Source organism: Benincasa hispida, chromosome 4 (genome assembly GCF_027475165.1).
Source record: "Benincasa hispida cultivar pf3 chromosome 4, pf3_genome.v1.1, whole genome shotgun sequence".
Lineage (NCBI taxonomy): Eukaryota > Viridiplantae > Streptophyta > Magnoliopsida > Cucurbitales > Cucurbitaceae > Benincasa > Benincasa hispida.
This window is the reverse complement of record NC_143481.1, coordinates 64259885-64283243: the sequence shown is the minus strand read 5'-3', so window position 1 is coordinate 64283243 and position 23359 is coordinate 64259885. Positions and strand designations below refer to the sequence as shown.

The following is a 23359-nucleotide window of genomic DNA, read 5'->3' as shown; positions in this document are numbered from 1 at the left end:
TCTCACCTTGGAGGAAGTCTATCGTTGTAGACATCCATAAGTTTCTAATGACCCACATTACTTGGTCGTCATCTTCCCTCGCATACACACATTCTATAGGCAGTTGGAAGCGTTAAGGACCACATTGGATGATTTTAATTTCTACTTTTGAAATGTTTAGATACTATGTAACTGTGGTTCTAGAATGTTTAGGTAGAGTATATTTGTGGTATTCGAGTTTTTTTGAAATAGTGTATCTTTGCATTCTCGTTTGTACTTAATTTTGTTGTTTTGGGTAATTTTGTCATTTACTAATTAGTATTTTCTATTATATAAATTCATTTTGCTATTTTTATAATTTTGAAACATTTTTGCCATTTTTCCAAATGAAACTTTAAAATTTGCTATTTTTCTTGTTAGCCCTTATATTTTTAGTATATTTTATTAACTTAAAATACTTAAATTGTCTATAACACATATTAATAACTAAAATTTAATCAAGACTCAAATGTTAAATATCAAAATCTAAGATATTCATTACCGTCTTCCAGCAAACATCATATCAATATATATAAGTTATATATTTATAGTTATAATAGCCCATCCAATCCAGAAAACATTAAAAAAAAAAAAATTGATCCAACCCAACTCAAAATTTAAACTAACCTAATCTCACACATATAATTTGGGTTGGATAATATGGATTGTTTGGTTGTCGGATCATTCCTAGGTCTTTTGATTTTGATTTTGATTTTCATAAATGTAGCTTGTAGTGGTCGTTTGGTTCTCTCCCTCGAGTCTTTCGTCGCCTCACTCGCACTCGGCCACTGAGTTGTCCACGTCGGAGAAGCTAGGAGCTTCGGCTTTTTATCTGCTAACATCGGTAGCATCTGTGTGGACTTCAGATAAGTAATGGTCGTCGGAACGGTGAGTGATTCTGATTGAACTTTGTTCGGCCTCTTTTTTAAAGTTGATTGCGGCAGGCTTAATGGTGTGATTGTTAGATGGTATAATATTAAAATTTTCTGCACCTATGAGCTTAAGTTTTTAAATAATATGGTATTACAGAGAAGTGTTCTACCTATTTCAAGTTCTAGTGATATAATATTAAATTTATCTTCATCCATCAACTTTGGACCTTAAACGGATTCATTGCATTGACCCAATAATGAATTTGTTGTTCTTGTGATGGGAAAATGTTGGCTTGCTTTAACCTGAGTTTCTTGTTAGGTCATAGATTGCTTTCTACGGGGTGGGAAATTTTATCAGATATTGTATGAAGAAATGGTTTAGAAAATCAAGAAATTGGTACAAATGTTTTCTTTTTTAATATAATTGAGAGGCCATTTACGATTTGAAAAAGAAGTCCTTAAATATGGAAGGAGAGAGACGGGGGGGAAAAGAAAGAACGGCTTTCTTATACAGATGACCTACATTTTGTATGTTAATGTGAGGATGACCATATGCCACAAACAACGTTTTAATCATCCAAATTGTCCCTCACACACCATTAACAAGAGTTTAGAGTGCAAATGGGCGAGCGAGAAGAAGGAGTGAGGAAGGAAGAGCCCTACTTTTGTGAAAATGACTTTAATTTCACATCCACCAATATTGCGGGGGGAGTATGGATAATTAACCGTCTCTTTTTGCTTCTTGACAATGGTAGAGAATCATATTTCATTATTTTAAAAAATTGGGACAAATGAGATCATGATAGCAAAATTGAGGTTATCCGTACAAAAAACCAATGAAAGAAAACCGTCCCATTCTGGCCAAAATCACGCCCCTTTTCTCTTTTCATTTATTCCGACACCATCCCATTCTGCTGCTCAAGGTATGTTTCTTCTATGATTCTTAGGTTTCTTTTGAACCCATATTCCTATTTTTCTCTCTCTTCTGTATGTTTGTTGGGAGACTTTAGCGTTGTAGTGGAATATTGTGATTCTTGGTAACTGTTCTATCAGGTTTCTTGGGTTTTCAGTCGTATGAGAAATCTTTCTTTATTGTCTTGCAGCTTATTCGACGATTCTTTGTTGGGTTCTGAGGTCTAGAAATGGCTCCTAGAGTGCGAAGCAAAAAGGCATTTTCTATGTGTATTTAACCTTTTTGTTGATTCCTTTCTTTCTTCCAGACGAACTTTCTGCATTTCTCCTTTCACTTGCTCTCTTGTAGATGATAATAGTATTTTTCTAATTTTATCCTAATTTGCTCGCAATTTTAGAGGGTTAACTTACGAATTGATGCTGCGCTCGATGCTATGAAACCGTTTGGATTTCCTCTGAAGTTGGTTCGTGACACGGTTAAGGAGCTCCTTAGTGTAGGTTTTTCAGATTTCTTCTCTGTTATTGTTATTGTTTTTGTGTGTGCTTCTTCTGTGGCTGTAGTTTCTAGAAATGTGGGTGGATTGATTCTTCTTTTTCATGTTATAAAACAAGAAAGGAAGCTTATTAATTTATCCATTTTCTTATTTTTCAGTTTGGGGTTATGTCATTATTTTATGGGTGGTGCCTCAAAATATTTTATTTGTTTCGTTTCTTTAAATTGATTTTCTTGCAATCATTGCGACATTTTGTTTCACTCATACATTATGGGAAGAATTTTCTTTAGGTGTATGGAGGAGACGACGGATGGGTATTCATTGAAGAAGGCTCTTATACTCTCTTGATTGATACCCTTCTCGAGAAACAGAAAGAGGGTGCAATAGAGTTGGTTAGTTTTTCCAACTACTTTTGTTGCATTTGGTTCTTAACATGCACATGTTCTTTTCTTTTGCATATTGTCTATGGATGATTAAAGATGCCAACGGAGAACCATTGATGTTTGTTTTGTTGGGTTAAGAAAATGCTTGCTTTGTAGATTTTAGTAAACTATTAGCACCAAGCGTCCTTCTTAAACGGAAAGGTGTGCACCGCACTGTTTTTGATATAAATAAGAACCGGAATATTTAACTTCATGAGAAACTCGAATTCAAAATCTCAAAGGGGGTGTTTGGTCCAAGAAGTTGGAGTTGTGAACTCCTCTCCTTGTTTGGTCCAAGGAGTTTGTGGACCCTCTGATTAAAAGAAATCACTTTTATGCTTTATTGACTCTATACATTATGGGTCCCACAACCTCCTAACTCCTCGGATTTCACAATTGAGTTCACAACTCCACTCCTTTTGCTAGTCTTAGTTAAATTGTTATCAGTTAGCACGTATTTGCTCATGCATATAGTTTTTGTTTCTCTTTTACTTGGAGCACTTTTAGTTGAACTTCTAATCACAATAATTCCACCGTTTGTGTCAACTGGGAAGTGTGCTTGTAGTTCTATTGGCACTTTAAATTCAAAATGGCTGTTGTTATGTTGAACTGTGTAGAGGATTGGTTTTTTCTCTGGTGAGCCTGTTGATCCTATTTTTGAGGTCATGACTGTTATCTTTATCCCCTCTGGAAGCAACATGATTGACTAATTATCAGAATAATGCACACCTTGAATTTTTTCTTTCCCAACGTTTTATTTCTTCAATTTTTCCACGTTTGAATGCCCATTTTCTGAAGGTTCATGATAATGAAAGAGCCAAAGATCATCAGGAGACCTCAATAGCTAGCTGTTCGTCAAGTGCTATCAATGAAATTCCCTCAAATGAAGTTACAATGATCACAGCCACATTGCCTGCAAATGATTCAGGTAACTAGTTTCCATACCTTACCAAAGTTTACATCGTTCTATAACTACTGTTATCAATTCCTTCAAATGTAATTTGGTGAGTTTAGTCGTAAAGTTGATGATTGGTGCCTTAAACTTGTAACCTCAGTACCTCACTATGTTTTAGATACATTATTTCCTGGAGATGAAAGTTATTGGAAGAGCGATAAAGCTTCTGTTGACCATGACCATCTTAGGAGTACTTTTAATCAGTCTTTACCTGCATATACCCCCAAAATACGAAGGCGAAAACCTTATCATGGCTGGATTGGTAACGATGACAAGGAGGAGGATCTTGTGTACTTAACCCCAGATCATTTGCCCGAAGAGTTTGCCAAATTACTCAATGCATTTAGAAAAAGAAAGAAGCGTTGGGACGTGGAACCTTTGAAATCATGAGTTTTTATTTGGCTGGTTTGTCTGTCGTTTGAGGAAAGAAGATAGGTGAAAGTGTAAATGGTAGTTTTTCTTTTTAGTACAATAGGGATTCGAATTACAGACTTCTTGAGTACTAACACATATCGCATACTAATTGGGCTATGCTCAGTTTGACAATGTAAATGGTAATTCTGATGCTTACTTTAGCTCTATAATTTAATAATAATATTATTATTATTTTAAATAATCTCTCCTCAGGAAGCAGCTCCATTTCCTTGCGAGACAAGAAAAAACTGTGTTGTGAATTTCACCATATCTTGTCTGTTACTAACATTGGAAGTAACTTCCAAGCTTTTTAGTTGAATTGCCCACAAAAAGGTGTTTTTAGTAGTGTGATGGATTACGAGTATTTTGGTAAATGTAGCTCATTCATGTCTCTATTTTGAAAAATGAATTTACCCCTCTTCTATCAACTTCCTATGATTGTGTGTGGAAGATTTTTTTTTTTTTTTTTTTTTTGAAAAAAAAAAAAAAACTAGGATGCAGGCATTTATCTTTTGTGTAACCCAAGTTGTACTTAATAAAAAGATTTGTCACCTGACAAATTTTTTTTAATTATTTTTTATTTTTATTTTTATTATGCTAAAAAAGGAAAGTATTGGATTATGTATAGCACCTAATTATTGTCCTAAAAATATAGAAAATATGATGGCGATCTCTTTTTTACAATTATGAACTTTTGTTATGCCTCCCTTTTAAAATCTTAGATAAGAAGGAAAAGTGATAAGATGGATTAAAAAAATACACTTATTTATTTATTATTAATATTATTATTAATTTAAAGTTAAATAATAAACTTGGGCTTATGGTTTGGAAAAAAGTTACAATTTAGTCCTTTTGATTTTAAAAGTTAGAATTTGATTCTTATAGGTTGATAATATTTAAAAATAGTTCATATGATTTGATAAAATGATAGGGACTATTTATGAAGGTTTTATCAAACTCTATAGATCAAATTGTAATTTTTTCTATTGGAGGGTATTTTCAACTATACACAAACTCTTATTCAAGACAAAATGATCTATGCTTATTTGAGCACAAAATTTGATAATTATGAAACAAACTAATGGGCAATTATATTAAACAATTATTATTATTTTGGATGTAAACCAAACCTTCCTTACATAAAGGAATAGGGATATTCGTGGGTTGAATTGGGTTGGGTTGTAGAATTTTTTAGACCCAACCCAATTATTTGAATTGTAAATTTTTTCAACCTAAATAATCCTTACTAAAAAATGAACTCAATCAAATCTAACCATAAAACATTTGGGTGCAAAATGTAAATACTTAAAAATCTAATTTAATTATTTTCATGTATTGAATTAAGATTAACAACCCAATTTCAATTTATATAATAGAAGTTTTCTTTTAGAGTGGAAAAAAATTATTTTTTAGAATTGTTGAAGAATAAATTATTAAAAAATAATGAAATTAAATAAAATTAAAATTAATATATGTATAAATAATTGTTATATATATATATATATATATTAGGTGAATCCATAAGCCAACTCAACCTATAAAATTTTCATTTACTTGAACCAAACTCAGTCTAAATAAGTTGATAATCCAACCCAAATCACATGATTGGATTTGGTTGATGAGTTTTTTTCGATTTATTGGACTTTTTGAACACCCCATAAAATCTTTTCATATTCCCATAATTGCCCCATAAAATGCAAAATTAGATATTAGCCCACAAGATTTTTTGTCAAAGCTCCCTCAATCTTTAATCCACTCAATAATAACACGTGCGAAGGAATAATTCGCAGTTCAGATTCGCTTCAACTTCAATTTCATCTATTCCCTAATTTCTCAATATCTATTTTTGTATTTAATATATAATAATGAATAAAGGCCTGTTTTAAAAAATAATAATAATAATTAAAAGCCGGTTCCATTTTCACCATTTTACGAATTTGCCCCTCTCGAATCGGTTTTCGTTTTTTCCGGATAATTCATTCTGCAATCAATCTCCTCGTTTTTCTCACAATTGCTTGGAGAAGCTTCAATTCATATCAATGGAGTTCTTTAATCTACTGAGTTAACTTCAGCAGTTTCGCAGCTACTTTCTTCAATGGATTTACCTGCAACTTTTCGCCGGAATTCCTTCCCTTTGTCTCAGTGCAGCTCTTGCTGTTACATTCGTTTCAATCCTTGTTTCGCTTCGTTTACTAGCTTGAGGGAGCAACAACGGATTCGTCATAGCAGCCTGAAGCTCTATCAGGTTTCCAGGTAATTTGCTTAGTTTCTAATTGGAGGCTCGTAATGCAGGGCTGTAAGGGTATCGAAATCGTTACTATTCTGTTTGTTTGTGTTGTTATGTTACTGATAGCCGTGTGAAGCGCGGGATTGCTTGTAGAGTTACTGAAACGCCGACTGAACCAGATGGCAATAATAATGATAAGGTATTCGGAATTTTCCGGCCGAATTCTTTATTATTTTTTTTCTGTTGTGGTTGTTCGTTTTAGTTTTATGAGGTTTCGTACAGATGTTTCTCTTAAGCTTACTGTTACAATTGCTTCGTAATCCACAATGTCCCTTTTCCTGTTGAATTGGAGGCGCACTAGAATCAATCGCTTTGTATTAATTTTCTATAACTTCACACGGCTGTCAGTAACATAACAACACAAACACCTCGAGGTTTAGGTTTTTCCTTCTCTTTCTGATGAGGTTCCTTTCCTTCGACTTAGGGCACAGGATTTATAGTACGACATGAGTTCTAGATTACACAGTTCTTGGTGTCATGGTTAATCTTAGAACCTGGTGTCATCTTTTTAAAAGCATATGCTTACCTGTCATGTAGAAATCACTTCCAAAATTGGGATTGGATTATGGTTAATTTTACACAAAAGCCTAAAGCGGATGTGTTTTGATAAATTTAATAATATCAATGCTTTTAACACTTTCTTCACTTGTGGGCTTGAAAGTTTGTAGTAGGCCTAATAAGTGGAAATCAATATTAGTTAGGGAGAAAATGCCATTATAGGGGTTTGGACATAGGATTGATACATCTTAAATCACTAATTAACCCCAAAAGCTCAAGCTGTCATGTTACAGTTAATTTAATTCATTACTTTAATACAAGGGAGTTGTATTTACATTCGGAAATAGATGTCTTACTTGTCTAGTGACATAGTTGGATTAATATTTCACGTCATTCTTGTGAATGGTTAAATGGGTTAATGAAACTATACCTCAACTTGTAGGAAGAACATGGCTCTGAAGGTGGAGATCAGCCATCTTTCTCCAACTCTGTCACAGAAGATAAATTTCAGCTTGATTCTCAGGCTGTTGATGAAGTCAATAATGTAGAAAATAAGGACCAAGGTGACATCCAGGTATGTATTTCTAGCTACTTGCTAACCTTATACATAAAGAAACTAGCTTGGAAATCAGTTTCTGGTTAGTAAGTGTTCTCGAGTAGACAGCCGACTGAAATAGACATTCATGCTTTTACCCGTTGATGAGTTCTAAATGATGTTTTCTTAAAGAATATGTGTCAAATTTGCCTTTTCCCAACAGAAGCCTGCAGAGCTCTATTGCATGGTGCACTTGATTGTATACGTCTATCAAGTTCTATATACAGTAGAATTATGGATTACCGACACTGAAAGTGCATATAATTCACTTGTCGTAATTAATATAACGTAGAAGGCTATATCCTGATCCTACTATCAGAAGCCAGCATATGATCCACCATTTCATTTTAAAGATCAAATCTACGATGATCCATTTTAAGACCAAATCTTCTTTTGGTTGTCATTTTTGCTTCAACGATCTTCATTTCTTGTTTGATTTCTGCTTTTAAAAATTCAACCCTGCAGAGAAGGGGTGGTTACAAAGTTAGTTTGTGACCTCAGTATATTTGAAGTGTTTTTAAACTTTGAAACAGGACATTGATAATGTAGAAGTTGCTAGTGGATCTCCCCTTCCAGGACTAAAGGTACTTATAGTTTATTGCTGTATTTCTCTTGTAACAGACAAAAGGAAAATTTTCGTGCTCCATACTTCATCTGTTATTTGTTTGATAACATTTCAAGCAGCCACAACAACTGGATGAATCATTCAGAATTCCCCGAGAAACAATTGAAATTCTTAAGAACCAAGTGTTTGGATTTGATACTTTCTTTGTGACAAGTCAGGATCCATATGAGGTGAGTTGATTACATATCTTCTCTTTTTATTTATGCCTCGTGGTTTTATATTTTTGTTTAAATTTTTATAACTAATATGAAAATTCCGAAGACAGCCTTAACCTCTAATAAAACTTGTAACCAATGTCTTGTGTATTGAATATAATATGTGAGTACTCAACAAAAAAAAAAAAAAAAAAAAAAAAAACCCTAAAAGAAGAGATTTATATCAATTATCAGACAAACACGAGATCCTATCCTAAAACCAATTGGCAATGAGAGGAGTAATCCATGTTTTTTACAAAGACCACGTGGCCTTTCCATGTTTCCAATGTGAGATCTTCAACATGCCTCCTTAGGATGATGCCTTTAATACCATTTTAGAGAAACATGAGGTTCTATCTCAAAACCAATTGACAATGAGACGAGTAACATATGTATCTTATAAAGATTGAAAAATCTCTCAATCATTTTATTGTGAGATCCTCACCGATATAGAGTGGAAAAAATGATCCAGATGGCCAGATATGATTATCCTAGCCTTTTGCTATATAAACTTTGATTTTTTTTTTTCCTTTTCTTTCCACTTCTACTAGGGTGGAGTGTTGTTTAAAGGAAATTTGCGAGGAGAGGCTGCTAAGAGCTATGAAAAGATAACAAGGAGAATGCAGGTATCTCTATGTCTGCATTTGGTATTATTTACTGGTTTTTAAACATTCCTAAGTAATTAATTGCTTACTTGATATTTCGGTAACTGTACAGGATACATTTGGGGATGTATATAAGCTTTTTCTTTTAATTAATCCAGAGGACGATAAACCTGTAGCTGTTGTTGTTCCACGAAAGACCTTGCAACCAGAGACGACAGGTGAATGTTTAGTTTGTGATTGATGTATTTTACCCTTGTGGGAGTTGGAAGGTAGAAGGAATAATGACGTTCACATTAAGGTTAAAAAATTGCAGCTGTCCCAGAATGGTTTGCTGCTGCCGCTTTTGGACTGGTTACTGTATTTACGCTACTTCTCCGAAATGTGCCTGCATTGCAATCCAACTTACTGTATGAAAGTTTTCCTTTATGTGTATTGATCGTTCTCCCTCAGTCCAATTAACCCTTGCACTTTTAGTATTATCCTCTGTTAAGTGATACAAATTCAGTTGTAAAATTTTTCCATTTTTTTTTAATGTAAATCTGCTGCTTCTATTGTACAAATTTTCTTTTCCCGTGTCTTCTAGAGAACCTTTTATCTTCTCGGGAAGGTCTTTATTGCTGCTTCTTGACCTATTGACTTATTGTACTCATTTGAATTTTTAGATCTATTATCTTTGTGGCAGATCGACTTTTGACAACCTTGAGTTGCTTAAAGATGGACTACCTGGGGCTTTTGTAACTGCACTTGTTTTAGGAGTGCATGAACTCACCCATATATTAGTTGCAAGAGATGCAGGAGTTAAGTTTGGAATTCCATACTTTGTTCCTAGTTGGCAGGTGATATACATTTTTCCCTCAAGTGTTCTTTGAATCATCAAATGGTGCATCAATATTTTGCCGTGAACGCTATGCTTTTTTTTTTTTTTTTTTTAACCAACCAGCAAATCAGTCTTCTTGCACGAGGCAACCTAGTCAGAGACTGACTTATGGATGATTTTATTGAACTTAACTGGCGACATTCTTTTTATTGTATTGATATTATCTATGTTTTTGCTTGAAAATTTTGTGTTCAGCTAAAACCAAACGACCACTTCTATCAGAATATTGCTTAGTACCAATTCCCTGTAAAGGAGTTACAAGAAAATATGCTAAATCATGGGTCTGCCTTAGACAAGAGTCACAAGACTAACGTCTTTTCCCTCATAGCTCTCAGCCTAAGCTTCTCCACTATTTATATCTCCTCAAGTTCTCATCTATGCTTTCCAGCATATGTTCCTAGCAGATTTCAGTTGTTTTTTCTCTGTTCAATGCTTGTCAACTTGGGTAGAAGGCTGTCCAAATATACCTACGAAGCTAATGAACTGTTTTGGTGGCAGATAGGCTCCTTTGGTGCAATCACACGGATCCTAAACATTGTACCGAAGCGTGAAGATCTGCTCAAGGTGGCATTAGCAGGACCGTTAGCTGGGTTTTCCGTGGGCTTCCTTCTTTACATTCTAGGTTTCATCTTGCCACCTAGTGATGGCATTGGAGTTATTGTTGATGCTTCTGTGTTTCATGAGTCATTTCTTGCCGGTGGTATTGGTAATCATAATTTCTCTTATGCGTTAGATCTTTAAAGTTAATTCTTTCACGTCTTCAAATTTCAAATTTGGGTGGAAAATCTAGCCAAACAGATCGTGTGGCGTCCCAAGTTTCCCTTTAACCAATAACAAAATTGCCTGGCACTTTCAAAAGCATCATCTGGGATCTGCTTCAGGAATTTAGGTCCCATTCGATAATTGTTTAATTTTTAGTTTTTTACTTTTAAATATTAAGCACTACGACCACTAACTTGTTTCCTTATATCTGCTTTTGAGGAATGTTTTCAAAATCCAAATCAAGTTTTGAAAACTACAAAAAGAATCATTTTTCTAAGCTTGTTTTTGTTATTGAAAGTTGGTCCTGATTTTTTCAATATTTTCAAAAATTAAAAATCAAATAGTCATTGAACGAGGTCTCAGCTATTGCTTTTTTTTTTTCCTTCTGCTCTCTAGTTTGTGTAACAGACATTTAACCTCTATGCTATCCTTTTCCATTTCTCAGCCAAGCTACTTTTGGGCGATGCCCTCAAGGAAGGAACTCCTATATCCGTGAACCCTCTTGTGATATGGGCTTGGGCTGGACTTCTCATAAATGCCATCAACAGCATCCCCGCCGGAGAGCTTGATGGTGGGAGAATTGCCTTCTCAATATGGGGAAGAAAGGTATGTTATTTGAAGTTCACTTGCTGCTATCATCCTCTAATATGGTTACTTTATGATCTCGGCTGCCTGAAATCAAATGCCTTAATGGCCCCCCTTGAAATTAGTAGTGAATAGGGATGAACTAAATAAAATATTACTCTGGCTAATCAAATTCTCATTTTAAACAGGCATCAGCTCGAATTACTGGCGTCTCAATTGTTCTTCTAGGACTAGCCTCTCTGTTTAGTGATGTAGCATTTTATTGGGTGGCTTTGATATTCTTCTTACAAAGGGGTCCAATCGCTCCACTTTCTGAGGAAATCACTGATCCTGATGAGAAGTATGTTGGTCTTGGAATTCTAGTTTTGTTTTTAGGATTGCTGGTCTGCTTACCATTCCCCTTCCCCTTTACAGAAGAAGTCATCACAAATTTTTGATGTTATAGTCCATCCCTTTTTGTTTATACAACTTCAAATGTGCATTGGTAGCTACTCAAAACTTAGAAGAATTCCCCTATTCCATTCCATTTCAGTTAACTCCATTCTGATGCATGAAATTCACAATATACACCATGATTCGGATCAATAGTGAATACCGACCTCCCCCACGAATGTTTAGGCTCGGTTGTACTAATCTCAAGGGACAATTGTTTGACTCAATAGTATTTGGGTGTAAAAGAAACTCATAAGACATTAAATTCTAGGTAGGTGGTTAACATGAATTGGCCTTATTTCTTTCAAATTTTAGGTAGGTGATCACTAAATCGACGGATGACTAAATCGGATGATAGTTGTACAATTTACTTAATAAATAACTTACCTACATAGAGAATAGGAAGCTCCAAAATAAATTACGATGTTTGATAGACCGTTGGAAGTTAGGGTGATATTTTTTCCCCACCAACGATGATTTGTTCATTGATTTTCATAAAAATTTCAATAACTAGCTTTTTATTGCATTGGGGTATGTTGATGGACCATGGTTATGACTTTATTCTGGAAGGTAATTCTTCTAAATCCTCAGGCTATGTGCATCTTAATTTTAACAGTTTTGCTCCTCTTTACAAATCAATTACTACACTCTATCCTCTATGTTAAATTAAATTCATATGTTTCAACTAGGTATATTATAAACTCAAAACTATGGATATAATGTTGCCTCATAAAATAAAATATTATGTTAAAATGATAAAAAGAATTAATTACAATTTTTTTTTTTTGAAAAAAGAGTTAATTACATTTAAGTTAACAATAAAGAGTATCGTTAGGATAAGTGATAACTCAATTATGTATATCCTTTCACATTTAGATAGACCAAGCAATTAAATAGTTAGGCATGCCCTTTCCCAAAAAAAAAAAAAAAAGAAAAAGAAAAAATTGCAGATATCGGTCTAGTATAGAAACAAATAACATTAGATACGTCTTTCAATTAAAAATGGATTGTTTTAAAATATAAGAAAATAAACTAAAATATCTATAAATATAACAAAATTTTATTGTCTATGAAAGGTTGTCATTTAAAATAATTTTCTATAAAAAAATACTCTTTGAAATTTTCTATTATATTTCTTTTAGATAAATAAATGAGGGATGAAATGATGGAAAAATGAGAGGAATTCCCTCCCCCAAAGAAAGAACATGTTTACTTTTTAAAGTATTTCTATTGACCGTAGAATGACTAATTTAGTCGGTAGATCTCAATTCACATAAATTCAAATAAGTTTTAATCAAAATTTGAAAGGAGTATAGTTTTATAATTTTGATCCATATTGGTTCGAAATTCAAACTAAAGAAAGAAAAAAAAAATCAGATAATTAGGCTTTTAATTAGATTTGTTTTAATTACTCTCATTCATATTTATTAACATTTTATATATATATATATATTTTCCCTTTTTGGGTGAGAGAAAAGGGAGGGATACGAATCCTTTGGGCCATGACTGTCTTCGCTGGCTCAAAAGATCCTTAACCGACGATGGCTTCAACCCTCTTTTTTCTCTACACTTCACAGTCAGCGCCGGCCGCCGACAGCAGTCAGCTCCATGAACTTCGCTTCATAAATGGTCGTACTGGCGATGGCTTCGCTTTGATCGTTGGAAATCGCTGTTTCTCTCTAAGAATTTGGAGATGAAATGGAAATGGAGGTAATTTAGAATGAACCCAAAACCCCAAATGAGAAAATAATATAAAATTCCAAGTGGAAAATGAAGTTGAAAAGTTGATTGCATTAGCATCCACGTCGTATCGGGTTAAAGGGACCGTCTTTTCCAGAGAAAGTGGTATTTATAATTGGTGAGACGTGACCAAACTTCTCTGTCCACATTTCTTGTAACTTGCGACTACCCACAAGAAGATAGGTAAAGTTCCATTTTGATTCTCCTCTTCCCTTAATTTCCCTCTTTTTTCTTCCATTTCTTCCTTGCTTCCCACTCGATTCTTCCTCTTCTTCTTCTATCTGTTCTTCTAGTTTCTTGAGCAACTCAATTTCTGATAACCCATTTTCCCCTTTTCAATTTTTGATGAGATTTCAAAGTCATGGGGAGGTTGTTCGTGGTGAACCTTGAAGGAAGGATCTATAGCTGCAAGCACTGCCGAACCCATCTTGCTCTTTATGAGGACATCGTTTCCAAGGTTTTGATACACAATAACTGTTCATCTCTGATTTCTGATCTGATTTCGTCTATGGATTGTTCATTGATGTCCTTGCAATATTGATTGACCCTTTAATATTGTATGAAAAATATGGTGTTCGACTGTTTTTAATTGCTGTTACTAGAAGGATCACATCCAATCCCCAGGCTTCTTCTTGGGGGTTCTTCTCAACTTGATGATCTATGATGTTAATCTGAACTTTGATTGAGTATATAGACTGGTTCTGTTTATGCTCTTTATTGGTTCTACCCTTTGAATATTCATTTTCAGATTAAAAAAAAAAAATACTAGGAATGTCATTGGAGGAAAGTGTTCTGACTTGATTTTTTTTTTCCTGTGTTTCTATAATTTATTCAGTCTTTCCAAAGCAGGCATGGGAAAGCTTACCTCTTCAATAAAGTGTAAGTTTTCCTGGATGATAGTAGTTATTTGGCCAAATATTTCCTTTAAAGAGATCCCAAATGTCCTTTGTTTCTTCCCAATGACAAACTAAGAGAATGGGGATAAAGGTCAAATCCCCCATTTTATTTCATTTTATCTAATTGCTCCATTTTAGATGTAGTTTTGGAATTCATAACTTTGTCTATTATGCTGCTCTTCCCTCGCTATTGTTTTTGGTTTCTGTAAAATTCAAGTGAATGTGTTTGTCATTTTAGAAGTAAACGTTCATCATCCTATATATGCATACAATTGAATGAAGTTCAAGCTTCTTTTTTTTTTTTTTTTTTTTTTTTTTTTTTCCATGTGTTCTTTAAGAATTGAGACTAATCTTCACCTTTTTCACCTTTAACAGAGTGAATGTTTCTGTTGGAGTGAAAGAAACGAGGATGATGATGACGGGGATGCATACTGTTGCTGATATCTTTTGTGTTGGCTGTGGATCAATTGTGGGATGGACATATGTATGATATAAATCAGAAAAGCTTAGAAGGTTTATGCTGTTATGTTCTTATTAATGATGTCTTCTTTTGGTGATCTTTGATCATTCACTTCAGGAAACTGCCTTTGAAAAGAACCAGAAGTACAAAGAAGGGAAATCGGTACTGGAGCGGTAAGTAAATGTACATGATGAATCAATTTAGATCAAATGGGACTTAATATTTTCCAGTAAGTTGCTTTGAATCATTACTTTAAGAGACTTGAAGCTGCTCTAAAATGTCCATTTCTGGGAAGACCATCTTTCTTGGATCATAGTTAAGAAAATGATCTTATTCGGCCCATATAGTTTAACCCTTGAAGTATGATTCTATGAAAAATGTATTAGACCCCCAATTATTAATACATATAAGAAAAAGGGTAGAAGGGGAATTGTGCCTAGGATCCTAAATAACCGTGAGGAGGGGATCACCATGGTGTTATATAACTGAATGGGGAAGATTGCAATCGGGAGGTTGTTTTTGGTAAAGGCTGAAGCAGCTTTCGGAAGGAGAGACTGACAGCCCTCTCCAATTGGCTGGGTATCTTTGTTTTCTTTCATTTCTTTCTACATTGATCTAAGTCATTGTTTGTGGATCACGCACTGTTCTATTTTCCAATTTTGTTGGCATTACATCAGAACCCTTTTTCCTATATCAATATATCTACATCAGAGCTTGTGCTCTATTCTCTCTCCTTTTGCCTCCTCTCATTAGAGCACTTCAATTTTTCATTTTTAAACGTAATGTAGTTTCAACCATATAAGAATTCCATATTGGACATCTTCAGAAAATCTTGTCTTCAAGTATAACCATCCCAAGATTGTTGTATCATCACATGGAATATTTCTCTTATTAGAAGTCCGCGGTTGAGAAAATTTGTCCAACATAACCAAAGAAGGGGCAATGAAGTAGTAGCAGTAGTAGTAGTATGAGTTATATATAGAAGTAAGGTGGAAATGGAAATAGGGTTTTATGGATTTGTTTGTTTGATGAATAGGTTCAAGGTTTCAGGGCCTGGTGGAACTAGTTACTGGGTCAGTCATGCTCATAGTCATGAAACAGCACATGGTGGAGGAAGTGATGCAGATGAAGCTTGATGATGATGATATGATTCCAACTGTATATTCTGAACTCACAATGTTCATTGTTCATATTCTTCAAACTCATTGTTCTTCATCTGTCATTCCTCATTCCAGCAGCAGCTAACTTGCTTGCTGTTTGTAACAGAACTGGAAACATTTCATTGTGATTCTTCTTTAACAGATATTATATTACTCAATATCGCTTCGCAATACCATGATATGTTTTTTCATCAAATTTTGTGGTCTTCTTTTGGTTAAATACATCAGTTAGGCCCTAATGTTTGTCATTTTTCAATTTGATTTTTTTATTGGTATATATTAGAATATAATAAAAATGAAAATTTCGTGTTTTGGTTTAATTTGAAACCCCGCATTGTTAAAATTTGAATGAAAATTTATTACTTAAAAGATAAAATAAGCTTCTCTAAAAGGAAAAAGAATATGGTGTTATAGATTTCTGTTTGATTTAATTGGAGGGGCACTGGGGCATTTTTCGGTTTTTCTAATAGCTGGCAACTCATATAAGAAATTTATAATCCAACTGCCAAAAATCAAAATAAATAACACGTTAAAGATTCGATTCTTTCTTTCTATATCATCAATATATACAAGAGGGTCGTCTGGGAAGTAAAATTTTTAACGATAGAATCTGTTAAAGCATACTTTTTAGACCACTTAAAAATGATTTTAACTAATTAAAAACCATCCAATTATTCCACAATATTCAATGACATAGCAAAAATTGCTTAATAGACCTACTAAAGTGTTCTCAGAGTAACATTTCATCAAATATTCGCCCCCCCCCCCCCCCCCCCCCCCAAAAAAAAAAAGCATAAGAAACAAACTTCACATTAAAAACATTCATCCTGAAAAGTATGAAAAGTAACACATCCCAAACTCACCCTGTTCCACCCCTTTGATGTATATATATATATATATAACTCGAAGCATAACACTAGAAAACATTCCTCGTTAACATGGAAAAATGAAAATGGAAGGACTCAAATGCCTCAGCTGTCTGTAATGTAATTTCAAATATAGTTGACAGAGCAAATATATAAACAATCAACAGAGAGCCCTCAGATAGCTTCAAGAATTGAAGTTTGCAGTCTTGCATTTACAGGTCATCTTAGTATATAAACTATCCTTTCCGAGAGCTCTTTACCAACCACTCTCTTGTATTTAACCAACTGATTTTCTAAGTAACTTCTTCCAGAGGGGGAGATGGCTTGTTGTATATCCTTTTATGTAAGAAAGACACAAAAATAAGCATTAAAAAGCAGGAGAGATTAAAACATCAACAGAATGAATAACAGGTTCTCAGTTCAGATGGAATATATCTGATGTGTAGTAATTCCAGGCAGTACAGTAACATAACTAGAACCAAGGAACCTAATTCTTGCATTGAATTTGGTTCTTTATAAGGAATTTTTTGTATTTGTATTCTAGATTCTAGAAGCAACACATATTTCAAAATGGAAAAAGAATAAAAAATTGAATATAATTTTATACCCAAGACAACAGGACAAATCAATATCCCAAACCAACATGAGGATAGTATGAATTTCTTTTGTTACCAATATGAACTTGTAGGCGAAGGATTGAAGCAAAGCACAACATATTAACAACAAAATAACAGTATATACCTTATATCTCATACGGGAGTCGCCTATGCCGATTAAGATATTGGAGACATCTCCATCTTCCATTTCAGAGGAGGCCAGGCTACTGCTTTCAGAGCCCAAATCCTCATCAGAACTATCCGAGTAAACCTCAGCCATTTCCCCATCCTCATCCATATTAACGTCATTTGGTTCTTCTAGGAAATCGGCATTGTGTTCAAGTTCCATATCGTTTGATACCTTGAGAAGTGGTGACGATTCCCCATTTAGTTGGAGTGAAAAATCTGATAAGACTACATAGGACTTTTGATCAAGCAATGGCTTCACGGCATCAAATGGAACCCACCTGAGATACATAGCTCATGGGTCAAATTTGAAGTGACTCATTAGTCATATCATCTGTAGGAACAAGTTACTTAGAGTTGAACAAATTTCTAGTTCCTTAACGGCTCCTAATTCTAAACCACATTTGTTGCTTAGTTTCTATTACTCTTGGTGTTTGTCTAATGTCAATGGCCATAGAAATTAAGGAATTACTAACTAAAACCCTTAAACTGACTCGAGCTCTAACTGGGGAAAAACAAGACATGAATTTTAACCCCACCCTTTAAATAAAGAAATCAGCCTCAATAATCCCCCACCTACAGAGAAAAACTTACGTGTAACGAAGTGGACAAAGAAGCTCTGATGGGCGATATGTTGCCTTATATCTCATCTTTCCGCAGTTGTGAATATAATAACCAAGATAATAATATTGAAGACTGGCACAATGCGTTTGATTTTGTTTAACCCAGTCTATTTCTTGTAAGGCTGAATATTTGCCCAGAGATAGGAAAGCATAGTCAGGGTCCCAGAATAGATATTTACTCGATAAACATCTTGGAAGGATGTCTACAACACCAACTGCAACCAACTTCCCATCAATCAAATATTGCTGGTGAAAAGAACCAAAACCGCAGGGAGGAACTGTACCATCACCAGTTGAGGGAACAAAGTTGAGGGGGGTGTCGACCAGAAAACTCCTATATGAGGCTTCTGTTATACGATCTGGAGTATCATTATGCACAAGAAGCTGATAACGTCTATACAAAGCGTATTCTACAGGATCAAAACTGGACCTTTTCATGCGTATCTCAAACTTTTGTCTCTTCGGCGAAGAACATTTAGGGTTCTTGTCCGTACTGGAATCTTTACTCCTGGCTTTAGCTGTTTCCTGAGAAATGGTAGCCTTTTCACCACTCTTCGGGAAGGAAGCTTCTCCTTTATCAGAATAAAAATTAATATGTCCATTGAACGCTTTGATTGAGAAACCGGATAGCTCATCGACCTGGCTCAAATGATTTACCAACTTTTCAGCTATTATTTTAGGTATGAACCCAGTTTCTGCTGTATTACTCTCTGATGATGATAAGTTGTCATTTTTCATCTCACCAACTTGGGCACGCCTTATGCAGGCAGACAGTTGGAATGCAACATTGCAGGAGTATACAAGATCCGCTGATCCTTGAACCAACACTTTCTTCTTTGCATGGGAGACCCTTTTGACAGAAGCTCTTGGAAATTGTATGTTATGGGGAAGATCACTGCTTTTGGTATATAACCTTATGGCAACATCGACCTTATCAGACAGATGAAGCATAAAGCGGTCTTCCTCATTCTCTTTATTTTTAAAGGACATTGAGTTCTTTCCTACTGAGTGAGATTCACCATTAAGTGCATAGCTACCACCCTTGGAAGTACTTGAAACTTCTGTGTGCTCCACTGGTTTATCATGCTCCAAGGCACCATCTAAAAACCTAAAGACATAAAACTTCATCAGATATTAAATAGGAGTACATCCAATTAGATCTGAAAAACTAACATTGAAAAGGAGCTCAAGTTTAGCAATTCAAACTGAGGCAGATTGTATAAACGAATTATAGATAACTTTAACTGCTAAAATGGAACAAGAAGCCATTCATAATCTAGCATTCTAGAAATGTTGGTCAACGTATTGCCTCCCTAGTCTAATTTTAAAATCACTGAAATAAGATAAAGAAGTTTTCCCTCACTAAATTTCAAATTCAACAAAATTATAGAACATCCTTTCATTTCTATAACTAGAACTCAAAAACTCATCAAAACCCGCTATGATCAATTTGCTCAAGTAATCAAATATATTCAGATGTGAATAATGACAACATTTTCCACCTCAAAATAATATGTTGAAAGAGAAGAATAGATTACTGGGAACATGAATATAAAATTAAACACCAAAAGCCTTTAGGATCACACCTTTGAAACCGTCTAGTTACTCGTAGTTGATCTTTAGATGGAACAAAGTCAGTTGCCTTCAAACGAATTGTATAAGAAGGGCAACATGTTCTTTCCATTTCAGGTTTGTAGATATAACAGCCAGATCTTCTCCAGCCACGATCAAGGAGACCTGTGAAACAAGGAACATTATTTCAATAAATAATAGTTATGAACCTTTAAGTTGACAATACATTAAAGAAAAATTATATAGCCTATATTATATTATTACCAGAAACTGGTTCAGAAATTGATTGGGCATCCATACTAAAATATATTGATAGATATGCAAGCATGATCAACGATGTTTTAAAGAGAAAATCGGCAATGCTGCATGAACTGTGATGGCAGAGAGAAAGGAGGTCCTAAAAGACTGAAGTAATGCCGGTAATACAAACCTTGATAGTCATCAACAGTCAGATTATTTGAAGCCCATAAACCTGCCATGAAAAAGAAAGAAAGAAAGATAATAAAAGGCAGCATAAATTATGATCAGGAATACTACAGCCTGCAACAACGACAACAATAATTGTTTTCAGGTTCTAAATTCCAAACTTGCAGCATAGAAATTGATACACATTGTCTAAAGGATCAAGCTGGGGAACAACAGAACGCATCATCAAACAAAATACCTTGACTATTCATGTTTTAAACGCATATTGTGGGATTTCCCTCCTAGAAAAACTACAATTCATACGTATTATTCATTCCACCAGAAAAGATGCAAAAGATTAGAGAGTAAAGCAACAGTTAATCAATACAGAACTCTTAACGATTATCCCATGAACTTGTAATTCTATTACAGCCCAAAGTACAAAAAAAAGAGGTAGAAATTCGTCAAAAGAATAACCCAACATATCTCACATATGAAAACACCAAACCAAATTAACTCAACCAATTCCAAAAAGGATCAAATAATTAAAGAAACTAGCGATGAAACGAAAGAACCCAGAAGCAGTAACAGAGAAACAATTCAAGAAATTCATCAAAACCAATCAGACCGTGAGTGATGCTGCCGCGAGAACTAGATTTGCAATAGCCACACGAGGATTTTCGTTTTCTACAGTCATACACAACGCTTTCCCCTCTCTCTGTAGCACCAATAGTACTACTGCTCGCGTCGCTCGTCTTTCCAGCCATTTCCGATTTCTTTCACAACGTTAATATCACCTATCTTCTCTACTACGCTTTCTGCATCAATCTAAGGTCTGCAAAGGTAGACTTTCATATATTAAGACTCCGAATTCGTACAAGAATCGTCATTTAAAAATTAATATCGTGAAGGCTACAGACCTGGTTGGTCAACAATGAAAAGAAAACCAATTAGGGGTTTGAATAATTCGTAGTTATTCAATTGATCTATATTTTTGTGAGGGGTCGGGTAGATATATGTTCTTTGGAATGATCCTGAAAGTGGAATCTTCCTATGAAATTACTTCAGGGAAGATAATCATCGTCTTCTTTACGACTTAATTTGCAGTCTCAAAACTTCGTTGAAAAAGAAGAATGGTTACCTTACCTCGAAGTAAACATGCGATTAAGCTTCAACTGCTTCACAAATAACCTACATTTCTTCACTGCAAAACCTCCCATGATGATTCCAATACTTCGTAATTTGCAACAACACTAGAACAACCATTTTTATTTATTAGGTTAAATTACACTTTCTTTCTAATTACACGTATTAATGAACTTCTTAGACATTATTTAACGTTTAAGAACCTTTTAATTTTTTTTTCTTTTTTATATGAATGATCTTAATTTTGCGATCTAATGTAGTTTGTCTCAAATTTAGAAAATGATGAAAGATCATGCATGTTAATTATACATACCGTTCCTTGTTATTTTAGTATGTAATTAAAGTCATCTGTATAATAGTACATTCATACTCTAGGACTCTTCCTCCCTCTCTCGTGCTCTTTCTCCCTTTATTGTTCAATTAATCTAGCACAATAGTACTCTTGTAGGCTAGCTAGGACTTCTCACACTCCTCCTTGCTCTGTCACTTGCACTCCTCTTTCTCTCACTCACGGGTGCTTTTCTCAACTTTCATCAATTATGTTCAAAGGGACAATATTAATAATTAACATGATGCACTCTCAAAATGATAAAAGTTACACATTATTAATTTCAAAATACGAGGGCAAGAGTCATTGTAATATGAAATTTAAGTCATCTATAAAAAATATATATTTTTATTACACAAACATGGAAAATTCAAAGACTAAACTTGTAATTAAACCTAATTTAACGAATTCAACAACAGGTGGGTACAAGAATTTTAGTTAGACTCATACATTATTCATTCATATACTTTTATGCCATAAAAGAAACCATCTCAATTAGAGTTGGCAGGTGATTGAAGAGATAATTGAGCTATCTCACGCTCTTTCTTATTACTCATTTAAATTATGCGAAAGAAGAATTAACAATTTGGTGCATGCAATGCGGCTAAAACTCTTGAGAATATCTAAAAAGAAAGATGGACAAAAGACATTCCAATAGCTCTATGAGAAGTGTATCGTGGAAGACACTCTAATTGAAGAGATCGAATCTCTAACGGAAGCAATTCGTGGAAGACACTCTAATTGAAGACACTCTAATTGTTTTGGAATCAAGTACAAAAAAGAAGAAAAACAAACAACAACATACATTATATCAAGTACAAAGGTTAACAAGAATCTAAAGGGAAGAAGAAAGGTAGCTTTGAAGAATATTTCTTCAAATCTTCTTCAGATCTTCACAATTCCACATACAGAAACTTCTCTACAACTAATCTCTCACGTAATACCGTGACGCCTCCATAGAGTCTTCACTACTATTATTTGATAAGATGTTAGTTTGTAGGAACCTCCTTTTGAAAGAGAAGGAAATTTTGTTGTAAGAGAGTTTTTATTTACAGAGAAACCATTTCTCTGCAAAAGCTTGAGAGATAGGATGGAAGGAATAAGTTTTTCTCTGCAATAATTATATCACAAGAAAACTTCCCCACTTTATTTCTAAAGTGAAGTGGGATTGAAAACTACCCACTTCACCCATTAATTGGATTAAATCAATTAATTAAATTAAATTAATTATTAATTACAATAATTAATAACTAACTTAAATTAATCAAATATCTAACCTTTAATTAAATATTTGAAATTTATTCAAATATATATGAATATCTCTTATAACGTATAGTTTTTAATATGAATCTTATTCATATTAACTTTTAATCTATAATCTTAATATGAATCTAATTCATATTATTTTAATATGAATCTAATTCGTATTTTTGTTTGAATTTTATTCAAATACAATAAATATCCTTTTATCATATAGTTTAATTTTGAATCTTATTCAAAATTAACTTTATATTGTAATGTATCTATATATTATATTAATTGTACAATTATTATTCCTTTAATTAATTTGAACAATTCAAATTCTTTCAAAACTATTGGTCTTTGTTTACCCCTTCTGAGCTAGCAGAGGAACCTAATAGACCTACAGATTATAAGCTCCAATGATCTGAAGTTAATTAATTAAATTCGTTAATTAAATTAACCAACATTCAGTAACTATGGGCCACTTCACTCTTATAGTTGCACTCTTAGCACTGTAGAACATGTTGTACCCATGGATTTGACCATTACAAGTAAGTTGATCCTTCACGAGTTGTTCGTAATTATAGTTGGG

The 23359-nt window shown here is 34.0% G+C and overlaps 4 protein-coding genes across 13 annotated transcripts; 3 read left to right on the top strand and 1 right to left on the bottom strand.

Moving 5' to 3' along the window:
- The first annotated feature begins 683 nt into the window (after window positions 1-683).
- LOC120075188 (Nucleolar histone methyltransferase-related protein) lies at window positions 684-4286 on the top strand. 8 transcript variants are annotated; one of them, XM_039028388.2, is made up of 6 exons: window positions 684-906; window positions 1994-2072; window positions 2201-2296; window positions 2587-2688; window positions 3517-3646; window positions 3774-4286. In XM_039028388.2, exons 3-6 carry the CDS (start codon window positions 2237-2239, stop codon window positions 4061-4063), a joined length of 582 nt encoding a protein of 193 aa, XP_038884316.1. In that variant the 5' UTR covers window positions 684-906; window positions 1994-2072; window positions 2201-2236; the 3' UTR covers window positions 4064-4286. The 8 variants fall into 8 exon arrangements, with proteins under 8 accessions (XP_038884316.1, XP_038884314.1, XP_090168821.1 ...); XM_039028386.2 differs by having other exon boundaries at window positions 685-906; window positions 1994-2059; XM_090312695.1 differs by having other exon boundaries at window positions 691-906; window positions 1994-2059; window positions 3792-4286.
- Window positions 4287-5886: 1600 nt separating this feature from the next.
- Window positions 5887-11651, top strand: EGY2 (ethylene-dependent gravitropism-deficient and yellow-green-like 2). The gene is made up of 12 exons (XM_039028764.2): window positions 5887-6340; window positions 6441-6513; window positions 7315-7446; window positions 8001-8051; window positions 8152-8262; window positions 8838-8912; window positions 9004-9109; window positions 9205-9298; window positions 9574-9727; window positions 10267-10474; window positions 10976-11136; window positions 11304-11651. The coding sequence occupies exons 1-12, from the start codon at window positions 6183-6185 to the stop codon at window positions 11550-11552; spliced, it is 1572 nt and encodes a 523-aa protein (XP_038884692.1). The 5' UTR covers window positions 5887-6182; the 3' UTR covers window positions 11553-11651.
- Window positions 11652-13010: 1359 nt separating this feature from the next.
- LOC120075399 (protein yippee-like) lies at window positions 13011-15999 on the top strand. Its single transcript, XM_039028765.2, has 6 exons — window positions 13011-13470; window positions 13647-13744; window positions 14123-14166; window positions 14559-14667; window positions 14761-14816; window positions 15680-15999. Exons 2-6 carry the CDS (start codon window positions 13649-13651, stop codon window positions 15777-15779), a joined length of 405 nt encoding a protein of 134 aa, XP_038884693.1. The 5' UTR covers window positions 13011-13470; window positions 13647-13648; the 3' UTR covers window positions 15780-15999.
- A 680-nt stretch (window positions 16000-16679) lies between these two features.
- LOC120076550 (arginyl-tRNA--protein transferase 2-like) lies at window positions 16680-21477 on the bottom strand. Of its 3 annotated transcripts, none has more exons than XM_039030410.2 (7): window positions 21198-21477; window positions 20680-20886; window positions 20077-20118; window positions 19661-19811; window positions 18046-19182; window positions 17411-17732; window positions 16680-17005 (listed from the first exon to the last, which is right to left on the bottom strand). In XM_039030410.2, the coding sequence occupies exons 2-7, from the start codon at window positions 20816-20818 to the stop codon at window positions 16889-16891; spliced, it is 1908 nt and encodes a 635-aa protein (XP_038886338.1). In that variant the 5' UTR covers window positions 20819-20886; window positions 21198-21477; the 3' UTR covers window positions 16680-16888. The 3 variants fall into 3 exon arrangements, with proteins under 3 accessions (XP_038886338.1, XP_038886339.1, XP_038886340.1); XM_039030411.2 differs by having other exon boundaries at window positions 21193-21394; XM_039030412.2 differs by having other exon boundaries at window positions 20972-21217.
- Between the last annotated feature and the right edge of the window lie 1882 nt (window positions 21478-23359).